This window comes from Oreochromis aureus, linkage group 20, assembly GCF_013358895.1.
Source record: "Oreochromis aureus strain Israel breed Guangdong linkage group 20, ZZ_aureus, whole genome shotgun sequence".
Lineage (NCBI taxonomy): Eukaryota > Metazoa > Chordata > Actinopteri > Cichliformes > Cichlidae > Oreochromis > Oreochromis aureus.
This window is the reverse complement of record NC_052961.1, coordinates 31,205,841-31,229,110: the sequence shown is the minus strand read 5'-3', so window position 1 is coordinate 31,229,110 and position 23,270 is coordinate 31,205,841. Positions and strand designations below refer to the sequence as shown.

General features: G+C 41.3%; 3 protein-coding genes across 4 annotated transcripts in view; 2 read left to right on the top strand and 1 right to left on the bottom strand.

Moving 5' to 3' along the window:
- Positions 1-736: 736 nt before the first annotated feature.
- gss (glutathione synthetase) lies at positions 737-9,986 on the bottom strand. Its single transcript, XM_031733963.2, has 13 exons — positions 9,760-9,986; positions 9,344-9,485; positions 8,076-8,221; positions 7,840-7,915; positions 6,721-6,860; positions 5,834-5,950; positions 5,420-5,500; positions 5,221-5,298; positions 5,025-5,094; positions 4,391-4,585; positions 4,166-4,247; positions 2,045-2,234; positions 737-1,892 (listed from the first exon to the last, which is right to left on the bottom strand). Exons 2-13 carry the CDS (start codon positions 9,479-9,481, stop codon positions 1,769-1,771), a joined length of 1,437 nt encoding a protein of 478 aa, XP_031589823.1. The 5' UTR covers positions 9,482-9,485; positions 9,760-9,986; the 3' UTR covers positions 737-1,768.
- A 108-nt stretch (positions 9,987-10,094) lies between these two features.
- On the top strand, positions 10,095-18,258 carry zgc:103759 (U8 snoRNA-decapping enzyme). Of its 2 annotated transcripts, none has more exons than XM_031733965.2 (5): positions 10,095-10,165; positions 13,585-13,716; positions 13,839-13,879; positions 17,117-17,357; positions 17,442-18,258. In XM_031733965.2, the coding sequence occupies exons 2-5, from the start codon at positions 13,585-13,587 to the stop codon at positions 17,685-17,687; spliced, it is 660 nt and encodes a 219-aa protein (XP_031589825.1). In that variant the 5' UTR covers positions 10,095-10,165; the 3' UTR covers positions 17,688-18,258. The 2 variants fall into 2 exon arrangements, with proteins under 2 accessions (XP_031589825.1, XP_031589826.1); XM_031733966.2 differs by lacking the exon at positions 10,095-10,165 and adding an exon at positions 13,356-13,415.
- Positions 18,259-19,823: 1,565 nt separating this feature from the next.
- The window catches only part of LOC116315621 (SLIT-ROBO Rho GTPase-activating protein 3-like), a 33,036-nt gene continuing 29,589 nt past the window's right edge, over positions 19,824-23,270 (top strand). Inside the window, exon 1 of the mRNA XM_031733962.2 lies at positions 19,824-20,055. The gene's annotated coding sequence lies outside the window, so the exon portion shown is untranslated. The remainder of the gene's footprint in view (positions 20,056-23,270) is intronic.

Sequence of the window (23,270 nt, the reverse complement as noted above, 5' to 3'; positions counted from 1 at the left end):
CCTGCGGGTGGTGGGCCTGCAGATGGGCCCATGTCCCTTTTTCGGGCTGTGCCCGGCCGGGCTCCACGGATTAAGGCCCGTCCACCAGACCCTCGCCGTCAGGCACCCTCCCCGGGCCCAGCTCCAGGGCGGGGCCCCGGTAACCCTATCCCAGGCAGGGTGAACTGTTCCCTCGATGGTCTGTTTCTTAGGGGTCCCAATGAATTTTGATTTTTTTTTAAAACATCTTGTGGGGGTGTAGTGTGGGCTCATGTGACCAATCCATTTAATTTCACCTAACATCCACAGAGGTCTTCGAGGTCAGTGTCATGATCTGTCAAAAAATTGGCAAAAAGCCTTATAACTTAGAAACTATGACTCTTAAAAGTTGCTGTGTATTGCCATAATGTAGAAGGTAGTGTATAGATATTGTGTCACATTTGACCTCTGACCTCTCCATTAATAGACTGAAGGTCTATCTGAAGGTCAAAGTGCTAGTAATGCCATATAGAGCTATTTAAAACCATGTTTCTTACTGCCAGTGTTTGCCAGCATATAGACATATGGGAACAATTTATTTAATTAAAAATGAATTGAGAACATTTCTTATTTTCTTCTAACTGTCCCATCTTACTCTTGTTTTAGTTTTTTTAAATGCATCTCCTGAAAAGTCCACGATTTCTATGATCAGAGATGTGAACCTGATCTCACTACTTGGGGCTAGGGTTAGGTAAATGAACAGAAAAGAAAGCGCAGCCTTAGTCATAAGATTTATTTTTTTCATTTGCATCATATTGGATATTATTCTTTGGTCCACAAGGTGCACCGACTTCACCAAGTTATCTGTCACTGTACTACGCAATTAACAGCATTAACCCTTCAATGCCTGTAACAAAAAAAAAACTGAATGTCTTTCATGTGATCCAAAGTGGGGCCTTCAAACAGTCCAGCACCTGTAACTGTTTGTGTACTTAATAATATATTGCTGAGCTTCTCTAAGTTACAGTAGCTTGTGTTAGTATGTGTACACAAAGACATAAACGTTCAATGATAAAACCACAGAGTAGAATAAAATTGTAAGAAGTCATCAGCTGATGCAGTTTAAGGACACTTGTTCTTTTGTGCAGTCTCACCTGGAGCTCACGTTTCTAGTTCATGCCATCATGAACAAAGATTCTTCAATTAATAGTTAAAAGACGTCCATGAATGCACTGCTAACTGCTCTTCAACCTTATAAAAGTCAATGTGCATTTTGAATAAGAAACACTTTTACAAAATCAAAAGCTTCACTGTGCTTAGTGATTTATATGTCTAAAAAACAGGTTCAGTTTGTAACTGAGAGAGCGGCTCAGTGGCGCTGAATTATATTTCCAATAGAAACACAATTTCATATGTTGTAGTAACAACACACTGCCACAAGATGGCAGCCTAGGCCTACTTTACCATGCTGTTCCAGTAAAAAAGAAAAAGTGACAGAGCCTTGAAAGAGTGACAGTGACACTTTTTATGAACTCATCTGTAATGTGTCACCTTTTCTGTAGAATGAAGAAGTGCTTCCCTTCTTTTAAAGTAAATACAGGCTTACAAAGATCCTCTAAACATGTTTCTTAAATAATGCCTCTTATAAACAATCATTAATTCAAAAATGCAAGAAACAATTTATTTAATCACTGTTCTTAACTTAATTACTGAATTTATTAAAAAAATAAACAAAGACTTTTTTTTTTTAATGAGATGTTTCTGCTGTGACTTCACTGTGGTTTGTATGTGCAGGCAGGAGTGTGAAATCTCAGAACAGCAGAGGATTGTCGAGCACGGCCACTCCTGCTGCGACGCCCCCGTCTGAGTGTTCTGAGCTCTTGGTCCTCAGCAGATGGCCCACACACTCATTTGTCACCATGTCTTTACCCTGCCTGTAAGAAAACAAAGAAAAGGCTAAAATTAAACACAACCACCACATTGGGAATCTGCAAATACTTCTGAAAAAAAAAAACAGCCACATACAAAATGCATATTAAATGCATTTTGTATGTGGCTGTTTAATAGTGCAATGGTGGTCACATACCTTACATATGCTCCAAACACTCCCAGTTCACTGAGGCAGTTGCTTATTTTCAGGGGGCTGCCTTGTCTCATCAAGTAGTTCCTTACAGGGGTGGGATGGATTTTATCCATCAGAATATAGGCTGTACGCTCGGTACTCTCCTTCACTTGTTCCAGGACCTGGCAGATCTCTGATCCATAAATGTTGTTACCTAGAAAAACAATACTACACTTAAAATATAAAGTATAGATAAAACGGACATGGCTAGCTAGGAATTATTTCACATTACCAGATGAACAAACTTTTGTAAAACCCTTTTTAAAATTAGCCAAAAGAAAGTTAAGTTTTACCCAATGAACCACACCTGGCTACACCCAGCCAGTCTGACAGACAAACCACTGGTGTTAACATCAGTGGGCTATTTGATGCATGGAGAGATCTTTATTTGGCTGTTTCGGGTTTTTTTCCTGCTTATGTTGGATAATGCTAGCCTGCTTGCTAGTACAAGCAAGTTGCTACATATCTAAAATAAAAAAATATTAAACAAATACTGCCTCAAGTAGTCTTTCTTTCAGATGCTCCCTTTAGGGGTTGCCATAGTGGATCACCTGCCTCTTTGTCACGGTATCCCTAACATCCTCCTCTGTCACACCAACCCTGTGCATGTCCTCCTTCACCACATCCATCAATCTCTGTGGTTTTTCTCTTCCTCCTGCCTGACAGCTCCATCTTCAGCTCTGCTACCTCCAGCCCAGCCTCCTGTCTTTTTGTCAATGCCATTGTCACCAAACCATACATCATAGCAGGCCTCACTGCCATCTTGTAATCCTTCCCTTTCACTTTTGCTGCTATCCTTCTGTCACAAATCCCCTCTGACACTTGTCTCCACCTACTCCACCCTGCCTGCACTCTCCTCTTTACTTCTCTTGTGTGCTGTCTGTTGCTGTGGATAGTTGACCCCAAATATTAAATCTCATCTACCTTCACTATCTCTACTCCTTGTATCTCCACTGTTATACCTGCCTCCCTCTGACTCACACACATGTATTCTGTCTCGCTTCAGCTGACTTTCCCTCACCTTCTCTCCAGAGAATCTGTTGTGGTCTTTTCAGCATGAAGCCACACTCCTGCTCACTGATCGCCACCTCTCTTTTTAACCTAGCCTCAGCAACTTTGTCCCATAGCTTCTGGATTTATCTTTCTGTAGTTACTACACCTCTCCATTCCTCTGGGATCCTCTCAGTCTCCAAGACTGTGTTAAACGGTCTGGTCAGACTGCCCTCTCCTCTTCACTAACTCCCCTCCTCCGTCCTCCTCTCTCTCTCAGCTCCTCAAAGCTCTCCTTCCATTTAATCAACACACTCTCTTCACTCATTAGTACATTTCTGTTTCTGCCACCCTAACCTGCTGCACATCCTTTCCACCTCCATCTTTCTTCCCAGCCAACTGATGCATACCTTTTCTCCTTCCTTAAAAGCCAGCCTAAGAAATACGATTTTATGATTGGCTGATAAATTAAACTGCAATTTTCAAAAATGTTATCATCCAAATGGCAAACTAATCACCACCTGATTCTGATTCATGCAGCGTGGCTAAATTAAGAATGAATTACAAACCCTAGCTTCCTTGCTAACATGATTAACAGCTAAATACTATCATAGTGGAGGTGTAAAATTACTGCTAAAATAGCTCATATGAACCCTGATACTGACCTATGTATTTATCAAAACAAATGATCTGATATTACAAAGAAAACTAATGATTGCTTTTTACAGTATTAGCCCAGAGTGATGTAAGGCAGGGTGGTTAGTCAGCCATAACTTGTTGACAACTTGTATCTGGTAGCTTTTTCACATCCTAATCAATGTTGTTGTCAAGTGTGTCTCATATACACTATTATCTTAGTCACAGTACAGCATGCATGAATCACAGTAGATACACAGTAATGCAAAACAGCAGGCAGTCATGTATGTGTCACCACTGTTTTGACTGAGGCTAGCTCATACATGGAATGCAAGCAAATGCTGCATGTGTGTGCAGATCCATGCACTGCTTAAGCTTCCCTAGTTTAACAAAACAGAAGTTCCATTATTTGTTTCTGGTGTTAACATTAGGTGTGCTTTATTAAAAAGTTCAGTTTACCTCCTCCTTCTCGCTGAGGCTTCAAGACAAACCGTTCTGGTGCTGCCAAGGCCATTGACACCGTTTTGTCACCCTCTGGACCCTGTAGACGAGCGCAACCACAGAGAAATAAATCAGAGGAGTAAAATGTGAATGATATTGCTTACACCAAACAGCAACACCCCAGTGAGGATTATCTAATGCCAAACTTTCCAAACAATGAAAAAATCGTGTCCTTTTTCTCACCAGGTCTAGAGTGTAGAGGCCGGCGAACGTGGCTCGGATCTGCTGCACAGCTTGAGGCTGGTCCGGGAAGAACCTCTCCAGGACTCCAGGTCTGGCGAGCACTTGCTGAACCTTCTTGGTACCAGCCAGGTGAGTGCTGATATCTGGACACTTCACAGCTCGAGAGCGCTCCATCAGAAGACGAGCATCCCAGCTCTGCAATTGAAAACAGACAATGAATTCTCTGCTTGTCTTTTTATCATTAGATGTATTTCAGTATTAAAAAGTTCCGTTTATTGGGACAAGAATTTTTCCCCCATAAAATAGCCTCTACCATTTCACTAACTTTTGGAATATTATTTCACTGCTGCTAATAACGTTTTACACTCTGTCACAGGTTTTTTAGCTTCGTTCGTACAAACTTTCTCGTGGTTGAGATTCCTGACCAAACAGCACAGAGGTCTGTTGTCACTTATATCAGCCAACCAGGGCCAGACTTGGTGTTGTTAAGCAGGGAAAGAAATAAACTGGATGATAATGACGTTCCAGTTTCTCATGAATACGAATCACTTTAAGCAAGTCTGCAGGTTTCACTTTAGTGTTTTTAACTAAACTCTTTGATGTAATCATTCTGAGAGCAAATCAAAAGTTGGACCTGTTCAGAAGTGTAGTTGTCAGGCATGTAACCATTCCTGAAATACACCACGGCGACCTCTTTGCTGTCCCTGAAGTGAAACCGACATAAAAGACACATTAAGGACCACTGCTATGCGTAACTCATAGTTTTTGTTTGAGAATAATACACTTAAATAATCTTTCAGTGCATTGTGAGCTGACAGAAATCGACTTACACAAAAAGCCTCTTGTCCTGATCAAGGGAGCCTGCTTTAAAGACATCTTCAAACCGCAGTCTTATTACGTGAATGTTTCTGAAACACAGCAGGTTGGTGAAAAGCACAACTCTTCAAATGCTTTAAGATAATGTTTGAACTTCCACACAAAGAAAACATGCAGGTATGAGAGCTCTAACCCTTCACATGTAACACCTACCTCTTCCAAAGTTCATACTCAACGTATCGCTGATCAAAGATATTTCTCTGGACGTCTTCCACCAAGAACACGACGACTGCTCTGCAACGACAACAACTGCACCTGAAAATTTCTGGACATTTGGTTCTCACGATTTTGATTTTAACTGAAATGATTTGCTTTTTGGTGCCCCATACTACCAAAACTGTCACTGGCCTTTGTTGTCCTGAAGAAATGTTTGTAATATTATGATGCACTGAGCAACCACACCTGCAGAAGCAGTGTTTGAATGTACAGCTCCACCGGTAAGATGTTTTATTCTGGATATACTAATTAATTCATCATGTATGGTGACATAATTAGACCAAGTGAATAAAGCAAAGAGCAATCAACAGCATGTCTGGCATGCACTCGATGGATGTATTTCATTCTTACTTCTCTGATCCGTAGAGCTCCCAGGCTTTGGCAATAGCCCTGGCCAGACCAGCTGCAGGATTATTATCCAGGATACGCTCGCTCTCCTCCAGCCTGCCGGCCATCTTCAGGATATGTCTGTCAAGCAAGATTGTAAGCGCTCTCAGCAAACCCAATCACAGCACATTATGCATCATTATTTCCTGACCATGCCTCGAACAATCCAGTCTCACTCTCACTCATTCATCTTAAATAAAGATTGTAAATAAAAGACGGACACAGTCACCACCATTCCCTCCCCCAGTCATTAGCAAAGTCACGCTGTGACGCCTTAAGATGAGCATTTTCGCCACCTTGAAACTGATAAACTGAGGGAAACTGCACAGCCATACGCTAGCAACTTGTCGATCAACCCTGCCTTATATAGTCTATATTAAATTAACTTTATATTGTATTTAATAAGACATGAAATTAATGAGCCTATAAACTCATAACAGGGGCATTTTCATGTAGACGTCTATACAACGGAGTATCTTTTCACAACCACAAGAGGCGCCCCCTCTTGGCCATTGAAAAGAATGCAGATTAAAAGAACTTCTGCAGTGGCTTCATTTTTCAGACACAAAGGCTATGTCTATCTTTTATAGATTGTTTATAACTGTATTAAATCCCAAACCTACTGACAGCAAAGCAAAGAGACTGGTGTCAACTGTAGGGGAAATAAAGGAATGTGGGGTTTTTATTTATCTTTCTTTTTTTAAAAATAAAAGTAAAGCAGCTGTGTAAAACAGTGGCTTTAAAGATGACAGTAAATATATTTGAAGGTCTTGGCCAACATGATCACTCTTACTACTGAGTTCTAGTAGCTAACCTACAGAATATTGGGGAAACATAAATGACCTGCTTACCTGTGTACATCTGGCGTGCGTGATGAAAGGCCTCCGAAACTGGCAGCAATGGTGTTGATCTCTATCTGCTTTAGCGATGGTGTGTCATTCTCTCTCTGGTCCAGCATGTAGTCAGACCGATTGAGACCCAACACAATGGACTGTAACAAAGGCAAAGAATCCCAGCTGCAGCATTTGGTCACTTTCTAATCCATTAATAGATTTTTATGGTCCCAGCTACACTGTTGTAAGAACCTAAAGGTTTTCTTCATCCTATGCAACAGCAGATCTAAAGATGTCACAGAGTTTTAGAAAATTGTGAAGAACTTTGTCAAGCAATAAAGCAAAAGAGCTGATAATTGAAACAAGATTTTAGTTTTAGCCAAAATATAGCTTTTGACTCTCACCCCTCCCCCTCCCCATCGTTCCCTGTCTTTCTTTTTCATAAGAAATCTCTCAGGATTTAATGGCTAGCATATGAAGCCCAAAAAGAAAAGATCCTGCATCATCGATCCATTTCCAACTTTTTAAAAAGAAGTCAAGACAGAAAGGTTTTCATGGTGAAAACACATAGTGGTGGATGTAACCCAAAACAGCCTACACCACACAGGAACAGGCAGGCTGAAAGATCATTCCTGTAAACGTTTACACAACCTCACACCTGCAGTGATGGCCCAAGGTGTTCATTCTACAAATACTCTATTTGAAGTCCAATCTTCCTTAACTAGAAACTGTTTGATTTTTTTATACACTCTTTCTTTTCACTACCTTTGAATCCTTACTGAGTGCAACCAAACAGCTTTGTTGGATTTAGCAACACAACAAGGCCTTAGAGCCCAAACAGCTCAAGTAAAATGATGATGGTAAATGGACTGGTAATTATGCAGCACTTTTCTGTTCTAACTGAAAGGTGCTTTTTACTGCAAACCCTATTCATCCAAACACACAAACGCATCCAAGCTGCCTTGTCTAACTTTCGCACACACTGGATGCACTGGGGGAAACTCAGGGTTCAGCATCTTGCCTAAGGAAACTGCAGACTTGATGAGCTGGGTAATCAATCCGCCAACCTTCCATCTGGCAGACTCTGCCTCCTGAGCTCCCCCTAACACCAGTGTCATCACGGCTGTGCTGACGTACCTGTGACCTTCCTTCTTTAAGGATCTGTTGGTGGATTTTGAACAACCTTGCAGTGAAATCATCCACAGTGATGGTGCTGTAAACAGACACTTTGTTAAAATCTTGTCAGCAGGTTTTTCATCAGAGTGTATTCATTTTGAATTAAACTAAGGGGTCATTTGAAGACAGACTTCAGAGACTGTGACAATAATGAGAATTTTGCCTAACCACATACATGAGGTCATAATGCATCCTACCTAGCCAAAGCTTCTTGTAGGAAGTCTGCATCCTGACTAATCTTGTCCACCAGGGTGTTGTAGTGTGTTTGCACTGCCAGAGCCTGGGAGAACACAGCTTTGGGTACAGGTGTGGGGAACAGTGTGAATGGAGCAAAGGAGACCACCTGAAAAACAAGATGTAAAATGTGAGAAAAGACTGCTGACCAGGGGAAACAAAAAAAAGCAAAAAAAACAAAAAACTGTTGGACAAACATTGGAGATGGCTTGTGGACTCAAAACACGGGCTTAATAAAGATCTCTCTGAAATCCTGTGCCCTAAGGCAGAACAAATTCCTAACATGACTTCACATTCAACACGGCCGTTTCATCAGCAACGGTTTAACATCCCACTGGTATGTGATCTCTGTTGTTGAGGCTTATTACCTAACATATGAATTCTGTTAAAGATGCTGAAAAAAAAGCTTTACTTACTTTTTTTTTTACTTTAAGCATTTATTTTAAGAAAAACTACTTCACGGCTTTGCTCATGGCAGATTACTGAAATTTTAGCCTCCCTTCACTGGTTACCTGTTTGTTTAAGAATTAGTCAGTCAACATGTTCCCAGTAGTTCCATAATCCAAAAGCAACAAGGGAACATGCTTTGTTACGTGACTTCACTAAACCTAACACCAGGAAAAGTATAATATTAGAAAGATACACTACATGTTACAAATATGTAGCATCTTCCCCTGAATGAATATTTTGAGGAAATGTATTCTCATGGTCTGTAGGCTTTACTCTTTCAGGTGCAGTTGTTGGGTGGGGGAGGAACAAATATAATAAGACGATTCAAAATCATACATGAGCAGACTTGCAAATTTTATATGAGTTTCACAAGTACACATTCCCTCTTTAAGATTATATAACTATACTAACACTTATCCAACAATGAAAAACCAATGAAAGCGCTTCTAGCAATCTGAAATGTGTTCTATGGATACATGTAAATGGTAAATGGACTGTTTCTTATATGGTGCATTTCTACTCTACCTAAGCACTCAAAGTACTTTATACAACTTGACTCATTCACCCATTCACACCCATTCATACAGGAAGTTTTTCTATACTTTTTATATGTGTTTTCTATCTAACATTCACACACATTCACACAACCTGTGGTTAGTATCTTGCCCAATGACATTTGGCATGCAGACTGGAGCAGCCAGCCACTATCAAAGCTTCCGATTAGTAGATGACCTGCTCTACCTCCTAAACTACAACCGCCCCATGTGTGTATAATTCGCACCTCAGATGAGTTGGGGGTCTCCTGGAGCCTCATTAGGACACCCTGTGTAACGGCTGAGTCTTTTGCCTCCTCTGCCAATTCTTTTATCAGAGCCGAGTTCATCAGCACCTCGTCTGGTATCCCCTGCGCCATTCTCATTCACCTGAAGTAGGATAACCAAATAAGATTACTATTATTACTAACGTTATTACCGCAGTGTTTTCTCATCACTTAAATTTCCTAAACTGTTTTACATGATACACATATACACAATACACAAGCGTAGATACTAAAATGAATTACATTTAAATAACAATAATTACAATGAAACACGTCATACATCTATAGTAACATTAAACAGTACATTAAATCTTTTCTGTAATAATCGTGTTATAGGCCAGTGTATAATATCAAAACAACACATGTGGCTAACTTACCTGCTTAAGTTTTAACCAGGTCGTTTAACACCGTCTATTAGCAGTCACCGGTAGTAGAAGCTAGTTAGCTATCAACCTAGAAGGCTCCCTCGGACTGTGTTCTCTTCAAATACTTTCGCACTTATGCAGAGAGCGATTAAGACTGCCACCCTTTACCTTCCACGGTGCATCACAAGAACTAACGGAAGCATGTACACACTTCAATCCCTGACGCATAAACGAGATGAATCGGCTGAACGGCTACTACTAACCAAAGCTGATTGGTCGACCGGGGGAGTCGTATTACCTAAGCGGAACCACATGCTACGCTTAGCCAATCAACGACCAGAACGTCATCGGAAAAGCCTAAAGTTATGAAAAGGCTTTGCTGACTGAAGAATGAGACAGCATTTAATATAGAACAGAGGTAAATACGTGTGACTTATTAAAAAAAAAAGCGGTTTTACTTAATTTTTGATTAGGAGTAATATTGTTTGACCGAAATTTAAAAAACAAAACGTGGCACTAACCTGTATTTCGTGTTGAAAGTATACGATAACAGTGTTTGAATGTTAATTAAGACATCAAGGCTCCGTAAATAAACAAATAGAAACACACAGTTATTAAGAGAACTTATTGCTGGGGAAATATACTCTCATGTTTATAACGTCCATGCTTACCCAGCCTTTACCGCGCATTTTAGCTTGCTAAACGATGGGAAAGTCTAAGCGCAACGGAGAGTGCCGGTGACCGGTGTTGTGCCAAAAACTGATTTCCGGTATTTGCCAAAAACTGATTGCTCGTATTTAAACTGCTATAAGTAACTTGTTGGGCTATAATATGTGAAACATATGTCAAATGCATCCCTTATGGATGACATAAAGTCATCTTGAGCCACAAACAACATTCGTGTAACAAGGTAGAAGCCGCAATCAGTTTTTGGCAGTGACTTTTATATAACCTTTATTTATGCAGTTAAAAAAATCTCATTAACATTAAAAATGTCTTTTGTAAGAGTAAGTTGGCCAAGAGGACAGAAGAAATGGCAGCAAATATTACAATAGTTCAGTAAAAATATTTTAAGTGGGGATAAAGGACCGGATTGGTTATAATGTAAGTACAATAACACAGAGTTGTAAAGATACTTGAAAAACAGATAATTTTTTAATTCTATATATAACCCCTTTATAAACCCTGTTCACCGAAGTCTATTTACGAAGATACGTAAAGATATTACACATAAAAAATACACAGAAACATTGGAAATCAATTTTTGGCAGGCAATCACTTTTTGGCACAACACCGGTGTTACAGGTTAACTGGTTTTAATGTTAACTGGTTGGATTTGTTTACATATTACATATCCGTGTTTCAGATGTTGGATCCGCAGATTCGTCATTTTCACCGAGTGGTCGTATGTCATATGGTTTGACAAGATTAAACACCTCGTCAAAAAAGGTCTCCATCTCCAGCTCGTGCAAATGCATACACGTGTCAATATCAAATAATTTTATTTTTTTTAATAAAAAGTAATTTCATTGTTGTCTGAAGATGATACTTATACCTGTGTGTCATACTGGCATATAGAGACGACCGCTAGGTGAAAATGACGAATCTGGGAAACCAAAATCTGAAACACGGAGAGCGGAATATGTAAACAAATCTAACCCGTTAACGTAAAAACTAGTTAACCTGTAACACCGGCTAAACCTGTTTCGCTGCCCTAAACCGGGTTATGGTTTTAAAGTAGTTAATTCCAGTTAAATCGTTAATTTTTCTGCTCGACTTGCTAAATCCTACGATTAACAAAAGTGTACTAATCTCTTCTCTTATTTGCAACAGTGTTGCATTTTACTACTACATTTTTTATGTTCTTTATAGATTTTTAATAACTGTTTTGTTGTCATCATCAAGTCACTCATTTGGATCATTTTGAGTAAAAGAAAAATCATGTGATGTGTGAACCATCCCTTTTTAACTAACAGTGAAAGCTTTAGTAGTTGTTGAGCCATCTAAGGATCTTTGAAACATCCATGCGCACAACTGCAAAGAATGGATCCAAATTTGAGCAGGAAAACTGAAAAAAAGGAATAAACTTAAACATATATATTTTTGGCAGATCAGAGGAAAGAATTCTACAGCTGTAGGCAAAAACAAGTTTGGGGCTTATTAACATTTTCTCAGTTGTGGATTACATTGTGATGTGTTTTATTCATACACTGTTGCAGAAACGTCTGTGTTTGCACCTTCAGCCACTTCAGCACACAAAATGTCATCATAGGCCAGACATGATTTATTTTGATAGGCAATCGATCAAAATTAGGAATGGGCATGGGTTTCCAATATTCAACTGGATATAAAGTTTAAAAATATTTAAAAATGTTACGGCCAATGTGACAGTTTTTTGTATATTTCACCTTATTTTTATTGCCACCTGTTTGGATGTAATGTGCTACCACTGTCAGAAGGTGGCAGTCATACTTCAATCATAAAAATCTTGATTTTAGACCAGGGCTGCCCAATCCCAGTCCTCGAGAGCTACTATCCTGCAGCTTTTAGATGCATCCCTACTCCAACACAGCTGAATCAAATGGTTTGATTACCTCTTCAGCATGCCATCATGTTTGGCAAAGGCCTGATAGCAAGCCATTCACTTGATTCGGGTGTGTGGGAACAAGGATGCATCTAAAAGCTGCAGGACGGTAGCTCTCGAGGACCGGGATTGGGCACCCCTGTTTTAGACCGTGTGTTATGCTGTTCATTGTTGGTTTTTACTAAAAATATTCTGACTCACTGACTCTTAATTGGCTCTTCTCTGTAGTGGTTCTCCAGTCGGTGGTGTCCTTAAGTCCCATATGGTTTGCTAATATACAACACTAACCCTGGCTGCTGAGGATTTAGTATAATTTTTCCAGTTAGAGACTAAAGTATAAAAGACTGAAACTGAAAAAAATCAAAATTAAATAACTGACTTTGAGCAAAGCATGTTTAGTCCATTTTAAAATTACAGCCTCTTTCAATTTTAATGAAGTATAAAGAATTTTAAAAAGCTAACCAAAGAATACATTAATCTGAGGAAATACAGATGGGGACAGTTATTGCCCCCCCCACTAATTGTTTCAAGTATTTCCTAAGTGCTGTTAAACGTAGCACTTCTTAACACAGCTTTTCGATCCATCCTAGTTTTATTTTGATGGCTTACATTGTTTTACTTTGCACACAGAAACAAAATTATTTCATAAAAATGAAAACCACCAAGGTCTAAATTAATTCCCTCCCCAATGCTAATAGTTGTGATTCCTTTTTGCTGGAACAGCCTGCAAATATTTGTTGTAGTTTTCAGCAAGTCTCACACACATCTCTGATCAATCCCAGCTCATTTGTCTTTCTTCTTCTCAGTCTCACATACTTCTCCATATCCTCAGAAGATAGACTTGTCGTTTCTGTGCTGACTTGGTGATGATACTGAATGAAAGGCAACTGTGACAAAATTCATAATCATATTCCAAATTTTGAGGAAAAGTTCACTATGGAACAGGGATTATCTCACTCGACAGTTTACTCCACCCCAGTAGAGGGAGCTAAAGCTTTCCCAATGCAAGTCACTCAGATCTGTTGTGTTTTTTTTCTGCATACAAGCCCACAGGCCTTCCGGCTAATCAGTAGGTTTCATTAAGGTCTGTTGGCTCAGCATATGAGGGAGAACAAATGACCAAAAAGAGCAGCTATAATAGGATGATGTCACTTTGGTAGCACATGGCAAAAGAGGGCATCCAGCCAGTGTGTTCAGGAAGCACTGAACTGTGACTGTATAATTTAGCACTGTGTTTGTGTGTATGCTTGTAGATGGCGAGTGGACAGCTGTCGAGGGCGGAGGCATTGGCATGCTCAGGCTGCAGGCATGCGTGTCATGTGATGCTCTACGCTGACACGAAAGCTCAGCTGTTTGGAAGAATTCCCATCAAACATATCATACTGGTGAGATGTGTGTGTGTGTGTGTGTACACTGAAATGTTGGAGTAGCTCAAATGACACACACACACCTTTACATGTCTGCCTCTTTGAGTGAACAGGCATATTTCTGTGTGTCACTTCCACAGATGCAGATGCGCTTTGACGGTCTGCTGGGTTTCCCTGGCGGGTGAGTCTTTCCTGGTGCTGCTTTTGCTCCTTGCAAACATAGGTACATTTTAGCTTTTGGTTTGTAAAGCCTTCTTGTTCTTCACAGAAGAAAGAAAAAAGAAACCCTTTACAGCTCAGAACAAACATTCAAACACTGATGCTACAATCCTCGTCCTGCAAGGATTGGCGATGATAAAATGTGCCTGACGGCTTCTTGTTTAAAGCGACTTATCTTGCCGTAAACCCCTATTTGTAAAGATTGAGATTGTCACATACTGCTTAATTAGTATTCTGCTAAATGAATCACTTGTGCCTTTGTATCTGTGATTTACTGTAGTCGCTGCCAGGATCTCTGGCGTTTCATTTGCCAGCACAGTGAAATTATATAACGAGGAGGCAAGGAGACAGGGCTGAAAAATGATAGAGACATATGCTAAACAAGGGAAAACTGCGTCAGCAAATGGCAGCAGTAGAAAGCTCTAGTGATACAACTACATATGAATTATGTAGCCTCTGTTTTTAATATACTGCTGCAGGTGGTGTATGAAGAAATCTTTCAAAAACTTGTACTGCTTATGTAAGTCTGGCAGCATTAAACATCCAAATCACTAGTTAGTTGTGTAAATTTGGTCTGCTGCTAGTTAGCTTTTAGACTTGTGCAGGCATTCCTACACATCCATCCATTTTTTTGTCAGAGTCACAGGGTCAGCAGTCTAACCACAGGTCCCCTCCCTTTCTCCCCGGCCCGTTCCTCCTTCTCATCTGGGAGGGACTCCCAGGCATTCCCAAGCCAGCCAAGACACATAATCTCTCCGGTGTGTCCTGGGACTGCCCTGGCATCTTCGGCCAGCAGGACATGCCCAAACCACCTTAACTGGTTCCTTTTGATGTGAAGGAGTAGAGGCTCTACTATGAGTGCGTCCTGAATGTCCAAGCTCCTCAAACTCTGTGGCTAAGGGACCAACCTTTAAAGGAAGCTCATTTCCGCTGCTTCCACCCAGAGCTTGTGGTCATAAGTGAGAGCAGAAGCGTAGATCAACCAGTAAACAAACACTTTTCCTTTCACACTCAGCTCTTTCCTTATCACAGAATAGCTGTACAGCATCTGTTTGACTGTAGACGCCACAGCAATCCATCTGCCAGTCCGCTGCTGCCCTCTTGCTTGTAAACGAGATCCTGATATATGTAGGGCAGCAACTCGTCCCTGAGTTTTCCACCCTTTTGTAGTTCAGGACCATGGTCTCAGACTTGAATGTGTTAATTCTGATATGCAACTTGGAACAATTATGTCACCCTCATGGAGGCAGTCTGTTCACTTTGTATCAGTGGCCATCATCAAGCCAAATTTCAAATTTACATTTGGTTTGTGACAAAATGGGGTTTTTTTTGCTTGTGAATGCTAAACTAATATCTTCAAATCATCAGCCTGTTGGCACTGTGACTGATTCCACATGCCCAGATAAATTGAGTGAGAGTTTGAGAGTTTCTTTGGCTTTCTTAGGCTTTAGACCAGTCAAACAAATAGTTATTGGCTGATTTTGAGTTTGAGGTTATACCAGAATTACATTAGAGCAGGTTGTGCCACAGATGGCTGTTCTATTGAAATGTGGTTATACGGCTGCATTTCGCAAAAAAAAGAAATGTTTTTTAATTTCTGAGCTCTTTGAAGTCTGTGTATTGACACAGTGTGTCACTATATTTCATGGTTGTTTTTAGCCATATATTTGTTGTAGGCAGCATCTGGGTCACTGCCCTCTGCAGCAGTGCCAAGTTGGAAGCAAAATCATCTCAAACTGAAAAAAAAAGCTTAATTTTTTTTTTCTCTGCTTGCAAAGTTTGAGTTTATTTGAACCACAGCTCATTCTGCACTAGACTCGTCTCGCATCATCAAAGGGGCCCTCTACTGCTTATTTCCATTTTTGTTTTTATAACTGATTTGATCTACTATAGTAGCTTTCCATGATTCACAATTCAAAATATTCATTCATCTTATACTGAGGCTCTATGTAGCCCCAGTTTTAGCTCCTGTCCCTTTAAGTTCACCCTCCCTTTCAGCCAACTTTCTTCTGATTGGCTGCCCCTCACGAAGAGATGCTGTTAACAGTACGTGGGTGGGGCTGTTCCCGCTCTGGACCCTTATAGAAACACTGAAGCCTGAACTGTTGGCTCATGAGGATTGCCTTAATTCACACTTTCCTCATTATTTAAATCTTTAGCCATATTAATATGAACATGCATATTAGCACCATTTTAACCTATTATTAATTGTGGGGCCACAATTAAGCTGTGCATGAGTCATCAATCATGTTCTATCGAAAAAAAACAAAAGAATCCAAGCACCACAGCAGAAAATACTCAGTAAGCATAACAAAGATTGATAATGATACCAATAATGATAATAAAAGTGTTAAAAAAAAACGAGGACTCCCAACTGTGCCCAGTCACAGTTCTGTCCACACAGCTTTGTTAGAGAGTGACCTGCTGAGACACGATACATGTAAAAGCAGCGGTCACTTCAGTTAATTGCACGACAGCAAGTGGCCTTTTCTGTCTCTTCCAGTGACATTTACGAGGGTTAAGAACCTCTCTAAAGAGCTGCTCTTAGTTGTCGGTGTTCTCCTAATGATAATGGAAATGTGCGTCTGGATGTTGACCAATGCTCTGACACTATGGCAACAGTACAAAACACACCTAAACTCCTTCAGAGATTTTTATAGAAGCCTATAAATTGCTCTGAAATGATTCAAAAATAGAAAACATGACAAACTTGATATGTTAGAATCACACAGAGCTGTTGATAAGCGGGTGTTCTGTTGTTGGCTAATATCCAAAGCGATTAGCTTTTAGGCATTTAACATCCCGCTAGCTGTTACCTTTTGCTGTACTTGTGCTCTTCTGGATTCAAACCTCACTCTGACCACTTCGGCAAATGTTTTCATCTTTGCGCACTGTCAAACACAGAGAAACTGTATCTTTAGCCTCTGCGCATTTCGTCTATTATGTCTGGTATATTGTTATTGTAACAGTTCAGGTTGAGCATTTGTTACTATATTGTTTTGCCCATTTTCTAAGATGAGACTCAAAATCTAGTGACTTGAAGGAGAAGTGATCAGCAGCATCACCTAGGCAAACTAATTTAGGGCTTTAAATTGAATTAGCCTTTCAATGAGTGTGATTTATTATCAGGAGAGCAGTGCCTCTGACATCGTTTATCTACTTTCATATCTGTTGCTGACCTTTGATTCTCACACTTCAGGCTCGTTAACCCTTCGGAGGAGACCCTTGAGTCGGGGCTTAGCAGGGAATTGTCAGAAGAGCTGGGCCTGGCTTTGCCAATCTCTGTTGAAGATCATGTGGATTCTTGCTTTGCCCCTCCTTCCTCCCCCTCCTCCTCTTCACGTCTTATCACTCACTTCTACGTGAAGAAGATGGATGAAGAGCAGATTAGGGAGGTGGAGAGGGCAGCTGCATCCACTGCAGCAGATCACGGTTTGGAGGTAATGTGTCCTTCCAGAGTAACTGATTGCAGCGATTTACCTGATCTCATGCTCTGATCCTCACCACCTGCTTTCTGACTCCAGGTCCTGGGAATGGTCAGAGTCCCTCTCTACACCATGAAAGGCGGAGGAGGGCTCGCATCCTTCCTGTCGCACTCTTTCATCGGCAACGCTCGCTCCCAGCTGGTCCACTCGATGCTGAGACTCAACCTGGTCGCCCCCAGGGAGTTGCACAAAGCCCTGACGCACTCTCTAAAGACTCATGCACACACGAAACAGGACCTGCAAGCAGTTCTGGCACTGACCGAGGGATTGAGGAAACAGTTTTGAAAAACTGCAGCTGCATTGCTGCATCCTCTCAAAATGTAGATGCAGATCCATCAGGACTGTTATTGTCAAAAGATGATTTCAAATCCACTGTAACTTATATGCTGGCACCTCCCTGCCGTACATGAGTATTGAAAGCCAAAGGTGGGAGGCCAGCAGCAAGAACAGAGCAGGCATTAAGGACAATGGATATGACACTAATTGAGTCAGACATGGCATTAAAAAAAGAGGAGCAGGAGTGGAGGTGGGTTGCAAAGCAGCTTGTAGATGCACAGTAACCGTGGGCAGACTGAACCGGCTTAAATAGCGTGCCCTATTTGAGATTTGTCAATTAACTGTGTAGAAGGGTCTCAGCTGAGCTTGATTTCCATGGCCCGCCTGAACTAACCCTATGCTCAGTTTTGACCCACCGCAGCACAATCTGACACATAATCCTCCACACTCACACTCATGCTGTCACGCTGACTCTGAGCTGGTGACTCATAATTGCATACTGTGCACCAAACAGTTTGGGGCAAAACATTATCAGCTCCCTTACAATTAATGGAAATAAAGCTGTTCACACTGCCCATCACTTCTGAGTCTTTCCTGTCATTTTTCTTCATTTCAGTCGTCAGCACTGTGTTGATTTCAAACAGCCGAAATTGAAATGCTAATTACAAGACGCAGGAGCAATTTTTTTTCTTACATTTACACTCATATCTTTATGTGCTGGTGAAGAAGACTTTTCTGTTATTCTAGCAGCAATTTTGACACTTATCTCACAGCCATCTATCAAAAGTGCTACACGGCATACAGAGAAGCAACATAAGATGAGAGGTTACCTTATATGGCATTGCATAGGCACCCTGTGGTTTTCTTTATCTGCCAGTATCAATAATGAGGCAGGATGTGTATGATCTACAGCCTTTTCAGTCAGAAGGGATTCTTTGTCTGTGTGCTCCTCACATTTCCTTTTCTTTCTTTTTTTTTTTTGTTGGTAGGTTTCATTTGAAGTTGTAGCACATCAGCAGTGGTGGTGCTGGTGGTGGAGGATTAATTACGTCCGTGACATACTATACAGCCTGCAGGCGAAGATTTGATTCTGTTTAAGTGCACCCTTGGTGCACATAACGCGCTTGCTCCAGATGTTAGTAACCTCATTCCCCAACAATATTGCTGCCAGTGAGGAAGAGCAGAGACAGCGTTGATCAGCGTTCGTGATACCTACTGTACTGAAAGTATAAGATCCATCCTCTGTTTTTATTTTATTTTTATTTATTTTTAAATCAGTCAACTTCTGCAGGTGCAGGAGCATCATTTATCCATGTCATATTATTACTACACTGCATTCATCCTCCTGCATTCATCAGATAAAAGCTGGAACGCGTGGAAGAAATGTGCAGAGTATCCCGCTCGTTCACTCATCTAACATAATGGATTTCATGGGGACTTATTGCATTCTTACAGGGGTGTCCATTAATCATGGCTCCATGCAGATTGACTCATCATCGAGCAGGTGTTAATGCTATTAGTGATGAAGGTAGAATTAATTTGTGCAGCGGAGTACGGTGCGATCTGCTGTCGGTGCGCGTCTCTCGATCCGAGCGTGTTTTTCTGAGCTGTCGGGAGGAAGGGGGGGATACGCACCACATCCGGCACGATAGACAGGAAGCAAAAGAGACTAGTAGTACCAATCGCTCCTGTCTGTGGTTGCCTTTTATGTGATCCTGTGGCTCTTTTCGTGTTTTTGTGTGTCAGCGGTTGCATCTTGCATTAGAGTAAGGTGGGGGGAAAATAAAAGGATGCTGTCGTGTGTTGCAAGGGAAAATAATACAAGGTCATTAGGAAACATTTAGAAAAAGAAGGGTGGGGGGGGGGGGGTAGTGCAGAGTAGGTGAGGGGGAAGGATGGATGCAGGGGGAGAGAGAGCAGGAGCGAGGGATGCTGAGGGAGAAAGACGGTATATTCATAGCAGCAGCGGCATTTATAGCCGCCCAGAGGAGAGGAGAGAGCGCGGGGGCGTGGCTTTTTGCACCGCTTCGCATGGCGGAGAGGGAGAGAGGGAGGGAGTGGGGAGGAGAGAGGCAGCTCTGGTGCGAGTGAGTGAGCGAGAGGAGAGGCTATTTGGCAGGAGAGGGAAGGAAGAAAGAAAGGCGGGAGAGAGGGAGGGCTGTTTTTGAGTGAGCGAGTGTGTGTGTGTGTGTCCCTGAGAAATAGAGAGAGAGGAAGGAGAGTACTGAGCTGAGAGAAATCTGTCAGATTCAAACACACTGTGTGTGTGTGTGTATGTGTGTGTGTGTGTCTATGGTAGAAAGAGAGCGAAGGATGTAAAGAGAGGTGGAGAGCTGAGGAACACATAGAAAGAGACCGAAGAGGACCACAAAGTGAGGTATGTACGGCTGTCATGCTGCTCATAAATCCAGAAACAACCTGTGTGTGTGAGCATGTGCATGCGTGACTCAAGTGAATATGTCTGTGTTTATATATAGTTTGGTGTCTTAAATGGACACTGTGTCCTCTTGGGGGGTTTGTAAGTGGACAAATGGAGCTACTGGCTGTTAGAGGAGTATCAATTATGTAATACAGTGTGCACCATTTTCACTGTTGATGCTCTGTATATGAGTGTCAGTGTGTGTGTGAGAGAGAGTGTGCGTGTTTGCATGCTTGTGTAATTATGCTGAGGTGTTTATGTGGCCATTGTGTGGAGCCCTGCCACTGTGCCTTGACCATATGGGGTGATTTACAGCCACTGTTAGAAACAAAAAAACACCAGTGCTGATGGAGCTGTGAAACCTTAAATCCCACCTGCTGGGCTTCTCACCTATAAGGTGTTCACAGCTATTTTCATGTTATGTTATTAAGGCACGCAGATAAACAAGCTTCTCAGAGGCATCTGCAAAGTAGCGCTCCCTTTGTGCTGTTGGTTCACAGTGCAACAACAAAGATTGTGATGGTAATGTAAGACAGCAGCTCGAGTACAGACACAGCAAGCTCAAAAGCTGATGTAGGAAGCTGATTGGTGTATTTTGTTTTCTTATTTGATGAGTTTAACTTTAGTTAAACCCAGGAGGAGCTTCAGATTCGAGAGCGGCATTGTTGTACTGGCATCACGATAAAACTTGAAATTCTCACGTTGACTGAAATCGTAGCCCTTCCAGCTCAGAGGTTGGCCTGATCTAAGGTGCAAATCCCTGACCTCAGATGGCAACACGAGCACCCTTGCTTTCACTGCATCAAAACAGCTGCACAGACAGTGGTGTGCTTCAAGCGTGTTTGCTGTGCTTGCACATGCATAACGTGGTGCTAATTTTGACCTACTCCACTTCCCTCATATGTTGATTTGCCAATGAGCTGTGCCGGACACTTAAGTGGCATTACAGGAAATCAGGCATGACACTTTTTCCACAGAATTTGAAAGCACATGTGGTCACAGTCTTTAGGTCACAAACAGTCATTTTAACCCAAAGGATGCAGAATAATTTAACAGTAATTTTACTTTCTATCTATTGATGCAGTCATATGCTGTAACCCATTCAATATAGGTGAATGTATGTCAGGTAGGGTGGACCTGCTTTATAACTATTTTATGACCATAACTTCAAATTTGTAATAGCAGGTCTAGCTGAAAGATGGTGGAGTCAAAAGTAGTTTTGTTTCCTGAAATGTAGAACAATGGAAATGGAAAGTGGCCTCAAATATGCTTACTATTAATATATATGCATATCTTTAAAAAAAAAAAACTGTAGTTAGATTTAGTAGCAGTTGGTGATATTTGTGTAAATGTCCCTGATTTTATATTAGAGCAGTGAGATTTTCTCTTTCAGTACTGTAGACCCGAGGAGCAAAAATATCAGTAGAACTAAACCTAAAGTGCTGATTAATTATCTCACTTAGAGCAGGTTTCAGCGCTGTGCTCAGGCAGTTTCAGCTGTGCCTGAGGAGCGGATGTGGCCTGACAGCCTTCCACCCCCTCACACTGCCCAACTGTTTCATTTCACCTTTTTCTTCTGTTTTTGATATCTGACGGGATCTACAGGTATGCATTCCACAAACATTACCTGTAAATAATCTCCTGCATAAAAGTCAGTCGTGGCAGGACATAAGTGGAAATCTTTCTGTGCCCCTTGGCTTTGGTTTTGTAGCCCTGTCTGTTTCACAGTTACTCTCAGTGCTTTTGCAATTAGGTATCATGCCAGAATCTAAAAGGCGCCTGCCATGTGTATAATATGGCTACTGTGCTACTGCCAGAAAAAATGTATGTCCTTTTGCAAATGTAAATCTTTTTGCTCTGTGTGGTACTTAGTGGACTGCTGGCCACACTTTCTTTTATGGGATGAATTCTGTGCGGTTCTCCTCTACCACCTTGAAACTAGCTGACCCTGTGCTGTGTGTTTTTGGCAGTGACACGAGCCAGGATTAAGCTGCTGCTTAAAACTTTTGGTGAGATTTTCAGGTAACAGAGTAATTCTCTACAGATGGTTGTGAGAGGAAAAAAACCTGTGGTAGCATACTATTATGCAGTTTCCTGTTTGCTGTGGAAGTTTCTGCACAAGCAACACTTCACAGAGTACACAGGAGTGTAGAGAAACTCTGGCAAGATGCAAACGAACCTGGATTTTGGCTACTTTGCATGGCTAATATAGCGTCCTAAATCTCATGGCAGATTCTAAATAAGTTATGGGCCTGGAGTCGGTATGAGATTGTGCTACCTTTTGTTGTGATGCAGTCACGTTGGCTGTATACTGTGGTTTCAGAATTACCGTCATGCAGCCGGTTGGCTGACGAATAAGGTAACTTCCAGCAGTTGAAAGTCGGTTGATACCCACTACCTTTCTAGTTATCTTGATGACTCAAATCATTTTACACTGCAAGTCACACTCAGCCATTCACTAATACTGTTCTTTTGTAGAGTCTAAGAAAAAAAACCTGTATATCAAAGATGGATGTAGCCACAATATCATCACTTGGGTTTTAGACTCCGTAGCTTGAAACCTCAGCGTTAGCATTTTACCTTCCGCTGTGCTTTGCGGGGGGATTTGATAGATCGATATAACCATATTTGGAAGGGAGTTCTTAGTGCTAAGTTATCAGTTAATGCTAGCAAGCTTAGCAGGGTGCATCAGGTTGTAAACCTGCTAATTAATGCTACGTAGGATTTCACTCACTAAAACTGAATCATTAACTTTTTGGGCAAGTAAGTCCGCACCACACAGCAGGCCATATTATCGATCAGATAATTTTCTTTAAAAATCCGCCAAGTGGCACCAACAACACAAACATGGTTGAGGCATGAGTTCAGGAATCAGCTGAGGTCCAACCCTGTAAATGTGTCCGCAGACCTGCCAGCAAAAGTAGATGCATTTCTAATTTTAGAGCTCAGTAGTATGGGTAACATTGTCCACCATACCTTGGTTAACGATGAAGGCAAAACTTTTGTTTTGTTTTCTTTTCTTTTCTTTTCTTTTTCTAGGCTTAAGCTGGATATTTTAACAATGGAGCAAATGGGACGTGACTCACGTTTCGAGCCAGCATCAAGTGGACAATAAAGGAACTGCAGTTTTCTGTTATCTACTTTGGTTAAATGCAACCTGTTGAAGTTGCTGT